Raw genomic sequence first — 23,789 nt, 5'->3', positions numbered from 1 at the left:
TCCATCCATCATCCATCCATCCATCATCCATCCATCCATCCATCATCCATCCATCCATCCATCATCCATCCATCCATCCATCCATCCATCCATCCATCATCCATCCATCCATCCATCATCCATCCATCCATCATCCATCCATCCATCCATCCATCATCCATCCATCCATCCATCATCCATCCATCCATCCATCATCCATCCATCATCCATCCATCATCCATCCATCCATCCATCATCCATCCATCATCCATCCATCATCCATCCATCCATCCATCCATCATCCATCATCCATCCATCATCCATCCATCCATCATCCATCCATCCATCCATCATCCATCCATCCATCATCATCCATCCATCCATCCATCCATCCATCATCCATCCATCCATCCATCATCCATCCATCCATCATCCATCCATCCATCCATCCATCATCCATCCATCCATCCATCATCCATCCATCCATCCATCATCCATCCATCATCCATCCATCATCCATCCATCCATCCATCATCCATCCATCATCCATCCATCATCCATCCATCCATCCATCATCCATTATCCATCCATCATCCATCCATCCATCATCCATCCATCCATCCATCCATAATCCATCCATCATCCATCCATCATCCATCCATCATCCATCCATCCATCATTCATCCATCCATCCATCCATCCATCATCCATAATTCATCCATCCATCCATCCATCCATTATCCATCCATCCATCCATCCATCCATACTTCATCCATCTATCCATCCATCCATCCATCCATCCATAATTCATCCATCCATCCATCATTCATCCATCCATCCATCCATCCATAATTCATCCATCCATCATCCATAATTCATCCATCCATCCATACATCATTCATCCATCCATCCATCCATCCATCATCCATCCATCCATCCATCCATCATCCATCCATCCATCCATCCATCATCCATCCATCATCCATCCATCCATCCATCCATCCATCATCCATCCATCCATCATCCATAATTCATCCATCCATCCATCATCCATCCATCATCCATCATTCATCCATCCATCCATCATCCATAATTCATCCATCCATCCATCCATCATCATCCATCCATCCATCATCCATCCATCCATCCATCCATCATCCATCCACCCATCATCCATAATTCATCCATCCATCCATCCATCATCCATAATTCATCCATCCATCCATCCATCATCATCCATCCATCCATCATCCATCCATCCATCCATCCATCCATCCATCATCCATCCACCCATCATCCATAATTCATCCATCCATCCATCCATCATCCATCCACCCATCATCCATAATTCATCCATCCATCATCCATCCATCCATCATCCATCCATCCATCATCCATCCATCATTCATCCATCCATCCATCCATCATTCATCCATCCATCATCCATAATTCATCCATCCATCCATCATCATCCATCCATCCATCATCCATCCATCCATCCACCCATCATCCATAATTCATCCATCCATCCATCCATCCATCCATCCATCCATCCACCCATCCATCATCCATCCATCATTCATCCATCCATCCATCCATCCATCATCCATCATCCATAATTCATCCATCCATCCATCATTCATCCATCCATCCATCCATCATCCATAATTCATCCATCCATCCATCCATCATCCATCCATCCATCATCCATAATTCATCCATCCATCCATCCATCATCATCCATCCATCCATCATCCATCCATCCATCCATCCATCCATCCATCATCCATCCACCCATCATCCATAATTCATCCATCCATCCATCCATCATCCATCCACCCATCATCCATAATTCATCCATCCATCATCCATCCATCCATCATCCATCCATCCATCATCCATCCATCATTCATCCATCCATCCATCCATCATTCATCCATCCATCATCCATAATTCATCCATCCATCCATCCATCATCATCCATCCATCCATCATCCATCCATCCATCCACCCATCATCCATAATTCATCCATCCATCCATCCATCATCCATCCATCCATCATCCATCCATCCATCATCCATCATTCATCCATCCATCCATCCATCATCCATCCATCCATCCATCCACCCATCCATCATTCATCCATCCATCCATCCATCCATCATCCATCATCCATAATTCATCCATCCATCCATCCATCATTCATCCATCCATCCATCCATCATCCATAATTCATCCATCCATCCATCATTCATCCATCCATCCATCATCCATCCAGCCATCATCCATCCATCCATCCATCCATCCATCCATCATCCATAATTCATCCATCCATCCATCCATCATCATCCATCCATCCATCATCCATCCATCCATCCATCCATCCATCATCATCCACCCATCATCCATAATTCATCCATCCATCCATCCATCATTCATCCATCCATCATCCATCATTCATCCATCCATCCATCCATCATCCATCCATCCATCCATCCATCATCCATAATTCATCCATCCATCAATCATCCATCATCCATCCATCATCCATCCATCATCCATCCATTCATCATCCATAATTCATCCATCCATCCATCATCATCCATCCATCCATCATCCATCCATCCATCCATCCATCATCCATAATTTATCCATCCATCCATCCATCATCCATCCATCCATCCATCCATCATCCATCCATCCATCATCCATAATTCATCCATCCATCCATCCATCATCATCCATCCATCCATCATCCATCCATCCATCCATCCATCATCCATCCACCCATCATCCATAATTCATCCATCCATCCATCCATCATCCATCCATCCATCATCCATCCACCCATCATCCATAATTCATCCATCCATCCATCCATCCATCATCCATCCATCCATCATCCATCCATCCATCATCCATCCATCATTCATCCATCCATCCATCCATCATTCATCCATCCATCATCCATAATTCATCCATCCATCCATCCATCATCATCCATCCATCCATCATCCATCCATCCATCCACCCATCATCCATAATTCATCCATCCATCCATCCATCCATCATCCATCCATCCATCATCCATCCATCCATCATCCATCATTCATCCATCCATCCATCCATCATCCATCCATCCATCCATCCATCCACCCATCCATCATCCATCCATCCATCATTCATCCATCCATCCATCCATCCATCATCCATAATTCATCCATCCATCCATCCATCATTCATCCATCCATCCATCCATCCATCATCCATAATTCATCCATCCATCCATCCATCATTCATCCATCCATCCATCCATCCATCATCCATCCATCCATCCATCCATCATCCATCCATCCATCCATCCATCCATCCATCATCCATAATTCATCCATCCATCCATCCATCATCATCCATCCATCCATCATCCATCCATCCATCCATCATCCATCCACACATCATCCATAATTCATCCATCCATCCATCCATCCATCATTCATCCATCCATCATCCATCATTCATCCATCCATCCATCCATCATCCATCCATCCATCCATCCACCCATCCATCATCCATCCATCCATCATCCATAATTCATCCATCATCCATCATTCATCCATCCATCCATCATTCATCCATCCATCCATCCATCCATCATCCATAATTCATCCATCCATCCATCCATCATTCATCCATCCATCCATCCATCCATCATCCATAATTCATCCATCCATCCATCCATCATTCATCCATCCATCCATCATCCATCCATCCATCCATCATCCATCCATCCATCCATCCACCCATCCATCATTCATCCATCATCCTCCAACATTCATCCATCATCCATCCATCCATCCATCCATCCATCATCCATCATCCATCCATCCATCCATCCATCCATCCATCATCCATCCATCCATCCATCATCCATCCATCCATCTATCCATCCATCTATCCATCCATCCAGATTTCTCCCTTTCTCCATATAGGCTATCATTTGATCGTTCACGCTCTCCGTAGTTCTCCTGTGGCGCGAGCACAGGGCGGCTGTTACGCGCCTTTAGCTAGCATGCGCGTTTCCTGTCGCTTGCGCGGTGAATCGTGCCGCCGCGCTGTGCGGAGATGCAGGGGAAACCGTATCTGTATTTCCATCTGGAAAACGCTGTTTTGCCGCTGGAGTCCTCCTCACTCTCCATCCTCCCCTCTCTCATGACAAGACGCGCACGAGTCCTATCATGAAAAAATGTTAATTGTGCGACCTGAGTAACGTGCAGTAACGAGGTGTCGGCAATTGTAACTGTGTTATTGTTACAGTAAGAGTAATAATTTTGATTACTCGTTAGTAAAAAAAGGTAGCGGCGTTAGTAACGCTGTTACTTTCAACGCCGTTACTTCCCATCACTGCATCGAACACCTAAAACACCCAAAAAAAACAAGCAATGATTGAGAAACTCGATTTGGCTTGGAGTATTCCACAGACATTCTACATCTTAAGTCTGGTTTATGCTCAGAAACCCGGTCGTCTGCGTGTGAGTTGCAGTTAACGCAGATATGAACCTCCCCAACATTGTAGGTGACCGCGTCTTATGGAGGAGAGAAAGGAGGCCTCTGATTGGTCAATTCTACATCGGCTATACGCTATGCGTATTTCCTGTTTGGTACCTTACCGGACAGCACGTATTCAAGCAATTTATGGATGGAGAGAGCAACGAATGTGGGACTAGATACGGCTCAGGCGGTGAGGAAGTTTGTGCGACAACGGAGGGACATGAGGGCGAAAAAGAGGGGATCCAGGTGGAAAAAGGGCCCCAGCGTTCTATATCTTCATGTCCTGGCTGGATTAGTTCATGATTGTCCTTCTAGCGTTGAGGGACTGTAACATAGAGCAGACCACGATTTATAAATGGGCATAGATCTAAAATATCGGCATCATACCTGCGACAAGCTAACTGTGAAACGCTGCTGCGGGAGAATACACAGCCCTCGGTCAAAACAGCAGAGTCACGACACAAGACCCCCCCCAACTAACGTATGTGAGGCGCAACACACTGAAGCACATTCCCCAGTGAAGAAATGAAATATTAATCAGTTGTGCCCTTTTCTGCTGCCTGGACATTTAACGAGGATGAGGAGTCATGGGTCGAGATAATGAGATGCCCTGGGAAGCTTGGAGGTCGAAGGACATTTAATTTACAGCGCAAAAAGAAACTACACTTTTTTTTCCCTCTTCAAGCAAACTATGGTTATGCAACAAACGGACTATGATCTGAAACAACCATTAAACAACTGATTGTTTAACAAAGTCATACTGAAGCATTTTGGACCAAAAAAAACGTTTTCAAAAGTTTGGGGTCACAATAAAATGTCCTTATTTTTGAAGGAAAAGCACTTTACTTTTCAGTGAAGATGACTTTAGACTAGTCTTAATTTCAAAGAAATACACTCTATACATTGCTAATGTGGTAAATGACTATTCTAGCTGCAAATGTCTGGTTTTTGGTGCAATATCTACATAGGTGTATAGAGGCCTATTTCCAGCAACTATCACTCCAGTGTTCTAATGGTACAATGTGTTTGCTCATTGGCTCAGAAGGCTAATTGATGATTAGAAAACCCTTGTGCAATCATGTTCACACATCTGAAAACAGTTTAGCTCGTTACAGAAGCTACAAAACTGACCTTCCTTTGAGCAGATTAAGTTTCTGGAGCATCACATTTATGGGGTCAATTAAATGCTCAAAATGGCCAGAAAAGAGAACTTTCATCTGAAACTCGACAATCTACTCTTGTTCTTAGAAATGAGGGCTATTCCATGGGAGAAATTGCTAAGAAATTGAAGATTTCCTATAACGGTGTGTACTACTCCCTTCAGAGGACAGCACAAACAGGCTCTGACCAGAGTAGAACAATAAGTGGGAGGCCGCGTTGCACAACTGAGCAAGAAGATAAGTACATTAGAGTCTCTAGTTTGAGAAACGGACGCCTCACAGGTCCTCAACTGGCATCTTCATGAAACAGTACCCGCAAAACACCAGTGTCAACATCTACAGTGAAGAGGCGGCTGCGGGATTCTGGGCTTCAGGGCAGAGTGGCAAAGAAAAAGCCAAATCTGAGACTGGCCAATAAAAGAAAAAGATTAAGATGGGCAAAAGAACACAGACATTGGACAGAGGAAGACTGGAAAAAAGTGTTGTGGACGGATGAATCCAAGTTTGAGGTGTTTGGATCACAAATAGGAACGTTTGTGAGACGCAGAAGAAATGAAAAGATGCTGGAAGAATGCCTGACGCCATCTGTTAAGCATGGTGGAGGTAATGTGATGGTCTGGGGTTGCTTTGGTGCTGGTAAGGTGAGAGATTTGTACAGGGTAAAGGGATTCTGAATACGGAAGGCTATCACTCCATTTTGCAACGCCATGCCATACCCAGTGGACAGCGCTTGATTGGAGCCAATTTCATCCTACAACAGGACAATGACCCTAAACACACCTCCAAATTGTGCAAGAACTATTTAGAGCAGAAGCAGGCAGCTGGTATTCTATGGGTAATGGAGTGGCCAGCGCAGTCACCAGATCTGAACCCCATTGAGCTGTTCTGGGAGCAGCTTGACCGTACGGTACGCAAGAAGTGCCCATCCAACCAATCCAATTTGTGGGAGCTGCTTCTGGAAGCGTGGGGTGCAATTTCTCCAGATTACCTCAACAAATTAACAGCTAGAATGCCAAAGGTCTGCAATGCTGGAATTGCTGCAAATGGAGGATTCTTTGACGAAAGCAAAGTTTGATGTAAAAAAAAAAAAATCATTATTTCTAACCTTGTCAATTTCTTGACTCTATTTTCTAATCATTTCACAACGTATGGTGGTGAATAAGTGTGACTTTTCAGGAAAACACAAAATTTTTTGGGTGACCCCAAACTTTTGTTTATTTTCACTGCAGCTTATCCTGGAGAAAATGACACCATGTGACTAATCTGCTGCACGATATTTGGTGCTTTAAGTTTCATTTCCATTACAGTATTAATTTATTATGATTTTTTGCATCAATTGAATTATAGAGATACAATAAAAAAATCTGATATATGAATCAAGATGCTATGACCCAAAAAATTTAATTGACAGATGACCGTTGATATATGATTGGCCGAATTTAGGTGTTCAGGCCAACGTAGAACTAACTGGCCTGCAGAAGATAATGGGAAAAAAAAAAACAGATTTTAAGACAGGATTTTTAAAAAAATAGAATTTTTCTAAATTTTGGGACAATATGGTCTGATAAAGAGTACATTTATATACATGTTTAAGCCAGAATTATTTGACATTTAAATATGATTTCCTTCCTTTAATGTTTAAATAGTATAATATAATTATTTCCTTGTGGTTTAATTATAGTATTTTGGAGCTAATAGAGTCACGTGTGACATAAACACAGTGAGTCTGGTTCATGCCAGCTGACCAAATCTACGTTGTTATAATGAAGTTTAATTAATAGCACATATATTCACCTGAGAACTGATGATTGTGTCCTGATACTGATTTTATGACAATAAAGTAGTGAAACTCAATCTATTTACCTATTTATTCTTATTTTATTTTAAATAGGTCTATAGGTTTATAAGTCTTTTTTCCCCCCCAAATTTTTTTTTTTTAAATGTTCACTGCACCTACTGTTGGAAATGACTTCCAGCGGCCATGAAAATAGGAATTTTCAACAGGATTAATTTGTTTTGCAGCTAATATCTGAACAGGTGACTTGAAAACATGTCAAGATAAAGTGTTTGATGCTGATAGTTTGAGCCTGAGCTAAATGTTTCCTGCTGGTTTTCTCACCGGAGGCCTGTGAACCACCCAGTAGGCTCGTTCCTGGCAGTCAAACACCACTCGGTCCGGCTTCTTCCTCTCTTTGGTCGCTCTAAAAAAAAGAAAGAAATAAAAACAAACCGAGAAGCCATCAAGTTTGTAACACTTTCTCCACAGCTACACTGAGGTGTTGCTGAGTTTGCAGCCCGCCTACCTGTACTGTTCCTTAGCTTGCATTACTATGAAATCCCACTTGTGGTTCATCCACTTGTGAAGATGGTTGTACTGCTCCTGAGCAAAGTGAAAACCGCCTCAGTAAAAATATCCTCTGGCATCACGTTGCACCAAATGTAAGCCTTACTTCAGGAAAAAGAACATCTGTAGTTTCTGATTTTTTTTGCTTTTTTTACCCTTTAATAGATGATTAAAAAATCATTAAAGCTGAAATGACATCTGTGCAAAGAATGTAAAGTTTATTTTCATATTTTTAGCAAATCAGACAGTTTTGACACCTCTGCTGAAACTATGAATGTTTATAACTGCAGTAGAAGCATAAATAATGCTGTTTAAAAACACTTTTGTAGAAGTTAGAGGATTAACTTCAGCTTTTTACTCAAGCAAAGTGTAAAAGTACCATTTTTAAAACTTAAAAGTATAAAAGCAAACAGAATGCAGGAAAAAAATGTGAAGGATAGAAGTTTTACTGCACTAAACTATTAAAGGAACATTGATGAAAACTTCCTTAGACTTCATTTTCTTAGTTTTATAACTGATGATAACTGTTACCGCCATCAGGAGCAGTTATGCTGTTAAAGTTAATTTCATGGATTTAATTTGCAGTAAATATGTTAAAAATAATATTGAATTAAGGAAATCCAACAATTGATGTTAAAAATACAGATTTAAAAGCTTCTGTAAATGTTTTAGGGTGGAACCAATGTTCATTGTGTTGTTTAGGTTGGATCAATATTGCAGTTACACGCTATACTTGATAGAGGGCGGTGTCACTACCCGATCCGTCCCGGTGTAGGTACCAAATCTGCTCGGGTCCTGCTTCATGCCAGTGACGTTAGGCTACATGATTGGCTGATTGTTGCCTCATGATGTTGTTGTCTGGGTAACAACATCATGAGGCATACGCATTCGCAAAACGATCCGTCCTGCGAATGCGCAAACAGATATACATCCGGGTGTCCATAATTAATGTAATTATGGTAGTAAAACTACTTATTTCTATCCTTAAGTCAATAAAGAATCCTAATACACATCTTTATAAAATGTTTTATGAGTTTTGTGAGACAATTTTGATATAATTTTACTAGCGTTGAGCTGATGCCATTTTTTGGCCCGATACCGATACCCGATACCTGACTGTGCAGTATCGATCGATATGATACCATCTGATTGAAACTGATGCCTGTGTGTATATATGAAGAACTGCATATTAAATGGATGTAAAATAATTTCCATCATGGCTTTGTCAAGCTGCTGCCTTCCTTTGTAAAGCAGGAAAAAGACTAAAAGTGAATCCAGTAGAACTTTTTATTGCCTACCTGGAATGGGTGACAATAGTTGAAGAAACTTTTGGCTCTCAAAATGGTATCGGTGCCCTATTGGTTGGTACTCGCCAATACCAATACCACCATTTTAGTGCTGGATCGGTGCCCCGCCCCATACTGGTATCGGTTCAACACTTCTTTTTCACATTTTCTCAGTTAAACTGCTTCTCTGACGTCATCATGGGCCATGCTCAGAGCAGTTCGGCTAAATATGATTAAACCATGTTTCTGCATTTTAGTTGTTTCTTTCTTTAGATTACGCACTATATACCATAATGTGACATAAAAGGAAAACATAAAACTCAAAAAGACTAGATTTATGTTTAAATGTTTAAAAAGTTAGCTCCTGGAAGTAGCGTAGGATCGCATTTCCGGTGCAGATCAGGCACAGAGTGATAAAACAGAAAGCATTTTAGGGCATTTATTTTCTCAGGAAATATATTATTAACGGTTAACATGTTATATTTTAGTACATTTGCTATTTTTGGAGTGGAAAAAAACATAACTTAGGTCTTTTTTACAAAATAAAATAGAGGGCGACCCGAATGTATATCTGGATGCGCCAATGAGCTGATGGCACGCAGGACGGATCGGAATAAGCATGCTTTATTTTTCCCTGTCCGCGATGCTTGCAGTGACCTTTTTTTTCACTTCAGTGAAGAGGATGGTGCTGCAAACCGTATTTTTACTAACCCCTTCAATTTGATGTGGCCAATGAGTTCTCACAGCATCATTAATGACACCTGTGTCCAATTAAATGCCGGTAAACATAAAGAACGCTTTATGTCCGTTAATCATTTTGGAGGGAGTTACAGTAACAGAGTCAAATTAAACTTTTCATCATCTTGAAAAACTATTTATTTTGCTATGTGGTGAACAACAAGTTGGGGCAGCACCGAGTGCAACCACAAAGAAATTAATTGTCTGGATAAAACTAATTATTTTGATGCTTTTCATTTTTTTAATACCAACAGGGCAGAATGAAAATGAGCTTAAATGAAACAAAACTAATCAGTCTGTTTAAAATGTAAGGAGTAGAAGTTAAAAACTAAAAGAATAATTATTCCAGTAAAGTTTAATATCTATTAAAGTAAAATAACGTAGTATTTGTACTTTGTTGCGTGATATTGCAGCTGTTTAGATGTTGTTTCCACTTTTTCTTATTTTGACTTATTTTTTTTCCCCAACGTTTGGCTTTATTCTCAATATTTCAACTTTATTCTGTATTGAAAAAGAAAATCAAAGCAAGAAAAGGAATAAAACAGTTTTGTTTTTTCTATTCTCCTTCCAGCAAGTGACTCTGATAATCCTCCATAACTTCTGCTCACCTGCTCGTGCAGCTCCAGCATCCCTTTCTTACGGATGTTTCTCTTTGCCAAGTAGATTGCTTCAGGAAACAAAGAGAATCAGTGAAGGTCGGGTCCCGATGCTGTAGGTAAAAATGATGCGTCACGCTTACCGTAATCTGTATCCTCAACAGGCCACTGCTGAGTGGGCCAGAAATACGGCGTCTGAAATACAAAGAGCAAAGTTAAAGTCTGGTCATTAAAACAGTAAATAATCAGTTAAATCTGTCAATTTTTTATTCCAAATGTATATTTATTCCCAGTTCCTAAACTTTATACATGTAATTTGACTGTTTTTATTATAAAACCAGAGAGCCAACAAGTTTTTCCTGAGACCTCAGGATGTCCTAAGCTGCACACCGTAGTTCAGCCTGTTTCAGACTGAGTTAAAATAACAAAACAAATCAGACTGATATTTGCCCACTATGAAAAATGTGTAGACCTGATTGAAATGTGTTTGTGAAAAGGTTTAAGGATTCATATATGCAGGTGCAACAAAAACAACATGGCGACCATCTTTACAAGAGTTTCAATCCAGCAGAAAAAAGTTGGAAAGATTCCTGTATGGAAGTAAATCTGTGTCGCTGGGATTTGAATAAAAAATGCTACTGAAATTTAAATGTTGTATGTTTGTTCTTACTGTTTCAGTGTTAAAATATATTCAGAACACATTTTTGACCTAAAAAAAATCATTGTCATTATTTCTACACAGTTGAAATTTTGTTATTTTCTCTTTAAGCTAAAAATTCACATTACTATTTCAAAGTGATTACATTTTCAATACTTATTTTTCAGTTTAATTTTTCAGTGTTTTCAGGCGCTTCAGAAGCAGTCAGAGCATGTGAGCGCCGCGTAGAGCGGAGTGGAAGAAATATGGTGGAGCAGGGGAATGCTGCTGATTTCACTCCGCTCCAATTCGCTCCGATGCGCTAACAACGTCAAATTAAAAATGTTAGATTATAAAATTTGTTTGTAATGTATTTGATTAAAGTGGGATTCTTTTCGACAATTAACAATTAAATAGAAATCACGGGGCAACATGAATGGAGCGAGGTGTTACGTTCACAGCTGGAAACAGCCAGTTACATAAGACAATCCACATGTATCGGTCACATCATTAAATGAAACGCTGTGTCAGAAAATGCCTTCTCCTGAAAGTTTCAGCAATTTCGCTGGAGTGATCGTGGAGCTGATTTTGAGCAGATAATCCTGGCGCGACTTTGAGCACCAGAGTGAATGAGCGAATATCCTGAGAGGGGAGCAGGAACTGTACGGAAAAATTTAACTTTCTCTGCTGGACGCGCCACATCAACCAATCAGAGACGCTGATCTGGGAGCTGGCAGGGAGTCAGACACAGCACTGCTGATGCAGAGCGCTATGATCACTCCTCTGAAACAGTTTATTAACGCCTAAATTAACTTCAAATGTAGAAACCTGCCGGCAGAATATGTTGGCTTTTATTATCCTGCTGCCTGCAGTTTGTTAGCCTCGTGAGTCCATCCTGATCTCGTGAGCTTTCAAGGTTTCACTCGCTAATCAGTCTGGAGACTCTCGGTTAAAGAAAATTTGGAGCCGTTCACCAAACGAACGTCCAATCAGCGTTGGCTTTGAGGCGGGTTGAGGTGTGACGCAACGAGAAGCGCGACAGTTCAGTCTAAAGAACATGGCGGCTTCAGCCGAAGAAACTAGCGTTAGCGTGGCTATCGAGCAAGTTTTATCGGAATTACAGAGTATTTCTTCACTGAAAGAAGAGCAAAACACTGCTCTGGAGGCTTTTCTCAGAGGAAAAGATGTTTTTGCTCTTCTCCCGACTGGTTTCGGCAAGAGTAGCCTGGCTTGTGGTTGTGTTTTCGTCGTCGCTCTGTTAGTACGTCATATGCTTCGTTGATCTGATTGGTGTATTTGGCCCGTCTATCACCAACATAGGCCAATCAGCTAACCAGTATTTTCGCCACTTCCCAAAATTACCTCAACGGTAGGTTTCCAGATGGATATGCGGAGCAAATCCATCTGGCGGAGTCAGGTTAGCAGTTTGTAGCACAGACCTGAAAAACGCTAACATCTACTTCCAGCCGCCACCAACAGTAGGGGGAAACCCCCAAGAGGCGAGCGGGCCTGAGGCAGCTGCTGCTTGGGATTCCCAGTGACAGCGCAGCGCCGGTATGTGGGGGTCTAAGCGGCTCCCACAGAGAAATAATCTTTGAAGGCAGGATGGTAATCTGGATGAACTGACTGCACAGACCATGTTTTCAGGAGGACTTTCTCACTTCAACATAGATTCCAACTACTTTTTACCCGCTGATCACAGCTAATATAGCTGCCATTGTTCCAGACAGAGAAAGGATAGAGTAGCTCCGCCCACCGCGCATCAGACCCACTTTTCCACCGCGCAGCTAGAGCAGCAAAGATGCTTCGACCATATTTTAGAACTAAACCTGTACAAGCTCCTGCTGCGTGCGATCTGAACGTAGCATGAACCGTCCGTCTCCCGCCTGGACCTAGCATCACCCTGCATGAGCTGGAAACCTTTAGCATTTTTACCTGGAAGCGATACAGGGAGGCGTCTGGTTTGATCACCAAATTTTTGTGGTCTTGCAAAGGGTAGATGTATCCCAAGCTCACCAGCATGGAGCCTAAACTTCTGGCCTCTGGAAACGGCAGATGGAAATGTTGAAAATGGAACCACTTCCTGAAATAATGCTTGACCATTTACATCCATAAGGACTGGATGTCTCACCTTGAGCCTCTACTTGAAATCTGTCAGCTAACCATGCGATTATGTCTTCACCTGAAGAGGAAACCAACAAATTCAACAGAAGAATGGAAGATCAAAGAAGAATCATGGTGGAATAATTACAGCAGAAAACAAACAGAAATAAGACGTGTTCAGTTGGAGTTAAACGTTTGGAGTCAAGGTGGGAATCTTTGTCTCTTTGTCCTCCTGGCTGCTCACTCATCTTTCTTCACCTCCTACTTTTTCCCCTCCGCCTGAGTCTGAGACTGCCGTGGTCGTCATGGAAATGAAATCTGTAGCTCTCAGGTCTGAGCCCGTGCATAGCTCTGGTTTCCCTCAGAGACCGAACGCTGCCGCCATCAGAGAGGCGAGCGGCTGCATTTCTCAGCATTGCATTGATCTGTTGTTCGTGAACACGTGGGAGGGATCTATTTTTATTACCAGTGATAGCATGGGGTATGATGGTGATAACGAGTCTCTGAGGCTGCGACTTCACTCCTGTGCAGGGGTCCTGCATCTCCAGCAGCACCTTCTCTGCCTGTAAAAAAAAACCCCAATAATTATGGAGGATTTTCCTGCTAAAAGTCAAAGGGACACATTTTTGTTTTTATTTAACTCTGCTCTCACTCCAAAACATCTCCTCCTTGCATTCAAAACCCTCTTTTCCATTAAATCTTTATTTCTTGACTTAATGCTTCTTGCACAGATATTTTATCCTCCTGTTCGCTTCCTTCTCCTCGCCGGCAAACTTCTTCTATGCTTTTGCAAACCTGTTGTATCTGTTGGTTATTTTCTTTTTTTGTCTCTTTCATATTGTGTTATGATTATCACCTAGCAACCACCCCATCCTATAGAGCAGTGGTGGTTCTAGATGAAATATATCAGGGGGGCATGATTGGATCTGTTTTTTTGTTTTGTTTTGTTTTTTGTTTGTTTTTTCGGCAGGTGGCGCATAGAGGTAAAGAATAACACAACCACACAAAAACAAACCTAGGATGAGAGTGTTTAGTACTATAAATGAGCCATAGAGCCCAGGTTGCACACTTAATCTAACATATAAAAACTGTGATCATAATTGCTAAAGTAAATTGTTCGGGCAAAACATTAAATTTGTCCAAGGTACAAATCAGTAAAAGTATCTTCTTTCATTGCATATGATCATTACAAATTTATTTAGTCACACTGCAAAAAGAGATCTAAAAAAGATAATAATAGATGCAAAAGAAAAACAAGCAACCCTGAACACAGCACCCATATTGCAAGGCATGGTGGTGACAGCATCATGCTGTGGGGATCCTTTTCTTTAGCAGCAGAGGGGAGCTGGTCAGAGCTGATGGACAACGGGCCTAAGCTGAATACAGGGCAATAAACGATTATTCACACCGAATGCGGGGTCTGCGATGGTTCCCGATAGCACCACGGACAGTTCACCGCCGTGCATTTCACATGGAGCGTTTACATCGCGGCCGCATCATCACATAGGAGCAGCTTCAGCTGCATGAAAAATCCTCAGCAAATAGACTGAATGGTTAGTTCTTCTTCAGTGCAGGTCTTCACTTACAGAAAATTAGATATTTTGTGCTACTTTTGTTTCTGGTTCATAAGATATTAAAGGTTATTTTAAGTTCATCCAGAGGTCAACCACCCCTGATTTGAGCACTAACCTACAGCAAAGTGGTCTTATTTTTTAGTGATATGTAAAACTGTCATTTGTGCTACTTTTTAATCATTTTCAATTCCAGCCGATGTCACCATCCCAGCAGCTGTTAGTGCTGCACTCGTTTTAGAGTATAAATTTATTTCATAACATCACATGTCATTCCTGTGGACCTGTTGTCCTTATTTAGTGGCTGAAATGAATGTTCCACTGTATTTAGTTGCTCATCTAACTTCCCTGATCCTTCAGTTCGATCTGCTGTTGCCCTTGGCAACCCTTGCCAAGGTCTTGCTGTTAGCATTTCACAATAAAAGCACAGGTAAACCTTAATATTGTAGACTGCTGATAAATTTTCTCTATGCACAACTTTTAAATCGACTTGGGAAGACTATCAATTTTTTTGGGAAACTTCCAGAAGCTCTTAAAAAAAGATCCACTTTGGTTCATCCAGAGCCGCCTGCGTCTGTATTTAGCTGGCCAGAGAGCACCAGTGCTGGGGAGAGGCTGCTGCTGGCCGGGGTCTGTGCTGGAGGTAAGAGAGGATGAAAAGAAGTCCTCCTAGGGCTGAATTAAAACAACTATTTTCTTATTTCAGCGGTCTGCAAACCGCGGCTCCAGAGCTGCATGCGGCTCTTTAGTGCCCCTTGTGGCTCCATGGAGCTTTTTCAAAAATTAGGGATGCACGATATAATCGGCCCCCTATCGGTATCGGCCTTAAAACTGAATATCGGACATCGGCCACCCCACCGATATTTAACCCGATATTTGATCAGCTTCTGTCTAAAAAAAAAAAATACTACTTCTTCTTCTTCCTCAAAAACTTCTTTTTTACAGACTTAAAAACTTCTAAAGACGAGGGAAAAAATATTGATACATTAAAATATCCCAATATCTTCATATGCTGATATATTGCCATTTAAAAACACCATATCAATCTCTTTTACTAATTAAATATTGCTATATGTCATCGTTATGCTACGAAATCTCCCGAAAATTTAAGAAATTTTGCCATATTTTTATATGTTTTAAAACAAATTTAAAAAATCCATCTTTTACATTTTCATACATTTTTGATAGGGATGCACGATATTGGGATTTTGGCCGATATCCGATATGCCGATATTTTAAAACTCATGTAGCCGATAACCGATATCGATACCGATGTTAAAGCTGGACAAAAATAAGTAGTCATTGAAAATAGCAGTTTTGTTATCCATTTCTGACACTTTGAAAAATAATATACTCAAATATATTTTCATATGCTGATATCAAATAGATTTTTAAAAACGCGGTATCGATCTATTTTACTAACAAAATCTCACAAGAATTTGCAAAATATCACGAGAGTTTGTAACAGAACGATGAAATTTCACAAAATTTTGAAAGTAAAATAGATCGATACCGCGTTTTTAAAAATCGATTTGATATCAGCATATGAAAATATATTTGAGTATATTATTTTTCAAAGTGTCAGAAATGGATAACAAAACTGCTATTTTCAATGACTACTTATTTTTGTCCAGCTTTAACATCGGTATTGATATCGGTTATCGGCTACATGAGTTTTAAAATATCGGCATATCGGATATCGGCCAAAATCCCAATATCGTGCATCCCTATCAAAAATGTATGAAAATGTAAAAGATGGATTTTTTAAATTTGTTTTACAGTAGCAGCCATTCAAAATAGCCCCTCCTAGTCAAAAACAAGGCGAATAGCAGCAAAATCCCCTCCAGCTTCCAGCCACTGGCCTTCTGCTGGACGTGCAGATTTCTTTACTCTGACTCCACCTTTCACTGAATTACTGGGTCTGACCAGGAGATGGCGCTTCTCTTTAGATCTTAATGCCCACAAATAATGACAGAAAGAATAATATAATGTTTAAAAAGGAATTGTAGGGGGCCAGCCAAGGGCCCATCGAGGAAAGTGGGGAAATTTTAAATGGCTACTACTGTGATATGGTGTGCAGGAGGTCAAACAAATATTTATTATGTTTCAAATGCTATAAAAGTTTGTATAATAAATACATTCAAACAATAAATGTAAACATTTCTTTCCAGGAAGATTTGCGTCATAGCCTGCAACAAACGTTTAACAAGGCGCGGTGCCAGGCAGGTGGCTGCTGTAAACAAAGCGGTGGGTGTGTCTCAGGCCGTGGATCCCAAAGGGAAAAAAAGGAAGATAGATGGTAAGAACAGAGGATTCAAAGAAGAATGGAGCGAATCATTTGCTTTCATTACCAACGAGGAAGGATTTCCTGCATGTTTGCTTTGCAATGAGGAGTTGTCAAATAATAAAAAGAGTCATTAGGAAAGGCATTTCCAGGGAAGGCTAAATATGCAGCCGACCACCAAGCACCAACTACTAGACACATCTGCAATCAACAACAATTATTGAAGATTTCCAGAGGACTTCACCATTGAAATTTAAATACACGGATTCCTGATCCTCCACGGACGGGTTGGTCGTTGGATCGCCAACTTGAAGAGGGAGGATTTGCCATCGAACTTCTGGCCAGAGAAAAAACCCGTAATATGTAGCCAACATTTGGAAGAAGAATGTTTTCAAGATGACTTGGATAATAGCGCGTTGTGACAAACACCAAATACAGCAATGGGACTTGATCAACAGCCGATACCGCACCGTGACTATGTCACTAACCAGTAGGTGGCAGTAGTGTTCTTTGACAAACATGGATGCCTCCAGTAAAGCACATTCACATGAAAATTACTCTGAATTAAAAACACTGATCATTTATTGAACAGGATGGAATCATTTCAGATTTAAAGAACTTTCAGAAGTTTGAATTCTGAATATGAGCGACTTTTCCTTTAATATTATTTCCTCTGTGTTCCATTTTCACTGAAAAAAAGCTGCACTTCTTTAACCTACCTACCCAACCACATCTAGTCTCTGATTGGCTGCCGCAACGCGATTTAATAGAAAAGTTCAGAATTTTCAGCTTCAGCGCTCACCGCTTTGCTCAGTGCCGCTCAGTAAATAGTACGCACATCTGAGCCGGACTGGGCCAGAAACAACCAAATCACGCTAACATGGTTCTAGTTCATCCCTCGGGCTCGGCGCGGTTCAGTTCTGGCTCGGATAATAAAGAGCGCATCAGCAGACCGCATCAACTCCTTACAGTCAGCCTCCGTAATCATTCATAAAATCCTAGCTTCCCTACCGCGCCGCACGATTTCCACAGAGATGGCAAAAGTACTCACTTTCCGTACTTGAGTAAAAGCACAGATACTTGTGTTAAAAAATACTCTGGTAAAAGTGGAAGTACTGATTAAACTTCTTTACTCAAGTAAAAGTAACAAAGTACAGGCTTGTAAATTAACTTAAAGTATAAAAGTAAAAGTAGAAACCACTTTTTTCATGCCGTTGCCTACATTTTAAATGGATGTCTGCCAATAGGACTAGATCTCTGTTGTGTTCATTTTCAATCATCTCGTCGTCCATGCTACTATGCTAACGCCACCGCCACCAAGCTGCAATGATTCGCCGCCAATGAATACCGCCGAATCTGTCGATTCATCTTGTAGTGGTGCGTCAAATGCAACGTAGATTCCCATCCCATTAGATTGAATTTGGTATTGATGACGTGAAAAATAATAACGGTAACTCCATTGAAATGATTCAAAACTAAAGTAACGAGCCAATTTTTTAAAATGTAAGGAGTAGAAGTAAAAAGTCGCCATAAAAATAAGTAGTAAAGTAAAGTAAAAATATCAGAAAAATCTACTTGAGTACAGTAACGAAGTATTTGTACTTCGTTACTTCCCATCTCTGGATTTCCATTGATGGTTCTGCTAAGCAATGTGACAAACCTCAACGTCTGTCGTTTTTCCTGCATCTGGAATCCCTGATTAGATGATCGTTTGTCGTTTCCACTTCCCAAAAGCCGACTCTGTCAAGTAAATTCATCAAAGGCTGCCTTCTTTGCCTGACTGTCCACAAACTTCCTGAATGTTACGGGCACCGCCATGTTGGTTTGCTTGCTAGGGGGCGAGGAACCGTGCTAGCACGGTGTGTAAACGGTCATAAGGAATCGAGCTCGGCATGGATCGGTTTTCAGAGGATAAAGGAAATTGGGTTAATGCCTCAGTTCTGTCAAGCAGCACGCAGTGAGAATGATCGCTCTCACTGCGGTCCGGTTCATCACGCCGTTCGCATAGAAATTCTATATAAACTCTCGCCATAGACACTGGGTTCAGAGGTTATGACTTTAAACATTCAGAGCTGCAAAGCAATGATTCAGAACAAGGCAGGTTTGGACAGGTCCAGTCAAAGCTCATCCCTAAAGCTAAGGCAGATCATGTGACCAACGGAAGTCCTTTTGAATAAAGAATAGTAAAAAACATGACATTTAATTATTCATTCATTCGTTTTATTAAGTTTTTAAGCATTTAATTGTGCATTCTAATGTTATATCTAGTATTTGAAAGGTTTATTGGATAAATAAATGTTACAACTCCTTATTTTATGGTACATTTACTTTATGTATTTTGGTTTATTTCGGCCCACATTCTCTCAGGGATCATAATGAGTTTGCTCTAACGTGCTGAATGAAACGCAGTGTTATGTTTAGTTGAGGAAAATGTATCTTATAAATACCTTTGCAAGACACTATGTAGGTCAGGATGCAGCTAATTACTGTAAAGCTCATTTATGATGAATGGAAGATGTAATCCTCCACCCTGGAATCCACAAACACTTCCTTTGATTTATCAAGTTCTCTGTTGAGCCCAAAAACATTACCTACAAGAGCTCAGAGGCGACACACAGCGCGTCTGGATCTCATGGCTTTACTGTGGCATATGTGTGGGCGCTTATGAGTCACTCATCCTCTTCCCAAGCAGAATTTCCGGTATCATAACTGATCCCCTGGCTCCCATACGTCCAAAGGCTCAGGTGGGAGTACGGGAAAACAAGCGATCCGGCACAGAGCCCATTCAGTCGGTGTAGAAATGTGTTTAGAGGAGAGACGGAGAGGGATCTAGCAGTGCAGCTCACTCTCAGGTCTGTTTGAAGTGGCTTTGAGCTTTGAAGTCATCCTGGAGAGGCTATCAGCCCAAAGCAAAGATGCTTTCATGGACTACAACTCTGAGCTATTTTGTGCACATTTCCTGGGAAAAGGGGAATTTCCTGATATTCCTTTTCTTCAGCATTTTGTTCTCAAGCTCAATATTCAACATTAGAATATAAAAATCTATATTTCCAAATATAATGTGCTCAGTATTTTATGAGCACTGAGTAGTTTAAGGATCACTGTTTTTATTTTTACAAACAAAGCCTATTTTTTCAATCTTTTTCAGCGTATGTTCTCCAAAGCCGTTTCTATTTGTTATTTTAAAAAAAAGTTCTTATTAACTCAATTTACAGAAACTCTGCGTTACTTTTCACCATAAACTCTTAAGGGTTTATGTCTGAACTTTGATCGCTATTCGATTTAGTTTGACTTTTTATGATAATCATTTTCTTCTCGCCACTCTTTGATAAAGGAGACTAAATTGGAGGCATCAGATATGAACAGTTGTCCTTTCAGCTGATCTGCAAACCATGAGCCATCCTGGACCTTTTTTTTTAGCTTTGCTGAGTTTATTTTCTCTAACAGGTATCAGAGTATAGATTGATTAACTTTATTGATCTCACAGCAGAGAAATGTACTCGTTAAATCAGCTGAAATAGTCAAAGGAGAAGCAGGTGGCAAAGGAAGGATATATATAGTATATACAGTGCGTCCACATGATGGATGGAACCTTGGACAGCTCCCTCCTCTCAGCCACTTCCTGCCAGGGACCCAGCAGACTACAGCGTGGCTGATGTCACCACAGAGTTAGAGAAGGTTTTAAAGTCAGAGGGAAATCATATTTAAATGTCAAATCATTCTGGCTTAACCATAAATGTACTCTTTATCAGACCATATTGTCCCAAAACTTAGAAAATGTCTATTTTAAAAAAAATCCTGTCTATCTTCGGTCATAGCATCTTGATTCATATGTCGCAGCTAATATACGCAACGGTTGAAATCAGAATCCTTTCCTTTCCCACTGAGTTGCGTCCCAGTGTTCACGGGGATGGACGTCTGTGTCTTCGGCAGGCGTAGAGCTAACAGAACTGGCAGCGTTGCGAGGCAAGGGCTCAAACATGTACGGCTGGAAGCCTTCTACACCAAACCAAGCTTCTGCCGCCCTGGCGTCCTCTTCCACAACATCTTCGTCCCCGCTTTCCTCCTCTAAATAAAAAATGGATGACGGAGGAGACTCATCCACGACCTCCGACACTAAACTCTCCTCCTCTTGCATGTTTCCTCTGTCCATAGCGTTCCTTGACAGCGTCGTTTCTAAGTCACCAATTTAGTGCTACTTGGTCCCAATGGAATTTCCCATTGGGAACCTGCTAGCACTAAGTTGCTAACTGGTTAGCAAGATGCTTCCGACAAACCGGCCACAACCAAACTTGCTTGCGAACCTTCCGCCACAACAATCCCTCCCCCTTGATAAACGACCAATCACATTCACTTTATTCACTCGTGAAAAGTCATGCACCACTCGGGAGAATTCCGAAATAAATAAATAAATAAATTAAGTCAAAATTATGTGTAAAATTCCTAAATTATGAATGTATATTGATATAATAAGACACATAATTTTAATTAAACCTAATTAAATAGAAATTTCACTTCATGCAGATATCTTAAATTTAGGGATGCACGATATTGGGATTTTGGCCGATATGCCGATATTTTAAAACTCATGTAGCCGATAACCGATATCGATACCGTTGTTAAAGCTGGACAAAAATAAGTAGTCATTGAAAATAGCAGTTTTGTTATCCATTTCTGACACTTTGAAAAATAATATACTCAAATATATTTTCATATGCTGATATCAAATTGATTTTTAAAAACGCGGTATCGACCTATTTTACTTTCAAAATCTTGTGAAATTTCATCGTTCTGTTACAAACTCTCATGATATTTGGAAATTCTTGTGAGATTTCGTTAGTAAAATAGATCGATACCGCGTCAATATATCAACATATAAAAATATGGCAACATTTCATGAATTTTCGGGGGATTTCGTAGCATAACGATGACATATAGCAATATTTCATTAGTAAAAGAGATTGATATGGTGTTTTTAAATGGCAATATATCAGCATAGGAAGATATTGGGATATTTTAATGGATCAATATTTTTTCCCTCGTCTTTAGACGTTTTTAAGTCTGTAAAAAAAGAAGTTTTTGAGGAAGAAGAAGTAGTATTTTTTTGTTTTAGACTTTAGAAACTCAGAACCTGATCAAATATCGGGTTAAATATCGGTGGGGGGGCCGATGTCCGATATTCAGTTTTAAGGCCGATACCGATAGGGGGCCGATTATATCCTGCATCCCTACTTAATTTATTTGTATCCCTTGCCCTGTTTTTTATTTCATTTTTTTTTGTGCCCCCATGAAAGCACGCTGGCCCCCTCATGGCCCCCTGGAACATTTGGTCCAGATCCGCCACTGGAGTCCAGTCCAGTTTGTTATTGATGTGAACACCCAGGTATTTAGTAAAGGGAACTTAATAAACAAATAAATACACACGCCACACTTTTAGTTGTTGTTTTTTTCTACCATTTTACAGTTTGGTGCCAATTTAAATTATTCTGCCACATTAGATCCTAATAAAAACCTCTGATATATTCCATTTGCACCAGAAGAGCGCGTCGTTTCTTATACCAAGCTGCTGGATTAACTTCTTTCCTGGAGCTGCTCAGTGTATCTTATGCTGATCCATACTTTAAGCTCATTAAAGCGAATGACCTTATCATTGGGAAAAGGTTAAAACCAGAAAGAAAATACTAAAGATGGATAAAAAGCACAATGATATGCAGAGGAAATTGGATCTGGTGTGTTAAGTTATTAATGATATTTATTGATTTTTACTGACATTACATTTTAAATGATCCCACCAATAAATAAACTGAAATGAATTTGTCTTTAAATAACTTTTTGCTTTTATTTATTGTTTTTATTGTTATGTTTTTTCCTTCCTGTCACACTATAGCGACTTATATATGTGTGTGACTGTGATCTATAAGCGATTAAAAAACAAACATGATGCATGAGGTGAGAAGTGGCCGTCAGAGCCTGGTTTATGGTTTATTATGGAGAAGATGCAGGTGCGCTCCGCGCCCCGCGCGCGCACAGCTGATGCAGAAAGAGGAAAATCATCCGTACCTTCTTGAGACAAGCCATCCGTGGCCGATACCTCTGTCCATGGTCCCGGAGCGCGTTTTTAATGGTCATATTTGCGCTGATTTCCCCTCACGCGCGCTCCTATGCGTGACGCTGTTGCTTCCAGTCAGCTCCTCGTGCAGAGTGAGGAGGAACCGATATGAACGATGCTGGTGGTGCGTTCAAATGCTTCACCGTCTGAAGGGAAACGTCACCTTCATTATTTGTCCTGTTTTATTAAACCGCTTATTTCCTGCAGCAGATCTACAGGTTCTTCAATAGGAAGAATATTAGACTACTAAATGAAAGGAGATAATACAGGAAAAAGGTTAATTTGTTATGATTAAAATAATTATCCATTAAAATAATCAATCTGCCTCCTTGCTCGAAACTTCCACAGAAAAAGAAAATAAATGCAGAAATCAAGTGGAGGCAGGATAGAGTCTGATTTTCATGTTTTCGGGTTTTTTACAGTATAGATTGGA

At 40.5% G+C, this 23,789-nt stretch overlaps 1 protein-coding gene across 2 annotated transcripts in view; it reads right to left on the bottom strand.

Moving 5' to 3' along the window:
• LOC119771742 (regulator of G-protein signaling 9-like) overlaps nt 1–23,475 on the bottom strand; it is a 38,736-nt gene extending 15,261 nt beyond the window's left edge. The window contains exons 1-8 of one of the 2 annotated variants that reach the window (XM_038267863.1): nt 23,308–23,475; nt 13,859–13,955; nt 13,421–13,471; nt 13,225–13,331; nt 10,796–10,847; nt 10,665–10,723; nt 7,992–8,068; nt 7,808–7,889 (exon numbers count right to left, since the gene is read on the bottom strand). In XM_038267863.1, the coding sequence (XP_038123791.1) occupies nt 7,808–7,889; nt 7,992–8,068; nt 10,665–10,723; nt 10,796–10,847; nt 13,225–13,331; nt 13,421–13,471; nt 13,859–13,955; nt 23,308–23,376 (594 nt within the window). In that variant the 5' untranslated portion in view covers nt 23,377–23,475. The remainder of the gene's footprint in view (nt 1–7,807; nt 7,890–7,991; nt 8,069–10,664; nt 10,724–10,795; nt 10,848–13,224; nt 13,332–13,420; nt 13,472–13,858; nt 13,956–23,307) is intronic. The other variant, XM_038267864.1, reaches the window with a different exon arrangement.
• Between the last annotated feature and the right edge of the window lie 314 nt (nt 23,476–23,789).

The sequence above is a fragment of the Cyprinodon tularosa genome, unplaced genomic scaffold (genome assembly GCF_016077235.1).
Source record: "Cyprinodon tularosa strain WSP-4 unplaced genomic scaffold, ASM1607723v1 ctg689, whole genome shotgun sequence".
Taxonomy (NCBI): Eukaryota; Metazoa; Chordata; class Actinopteri; order Cyprinodontiformes; family Cyprinodontidae; genus Cyprinodon; species Cyprinodon tularosa.
The sequence above is the reverse complement of the archived record's forward strand: the minus strand, read 5'-3'. Positions and strand labels throughout refer to the sequence as shown.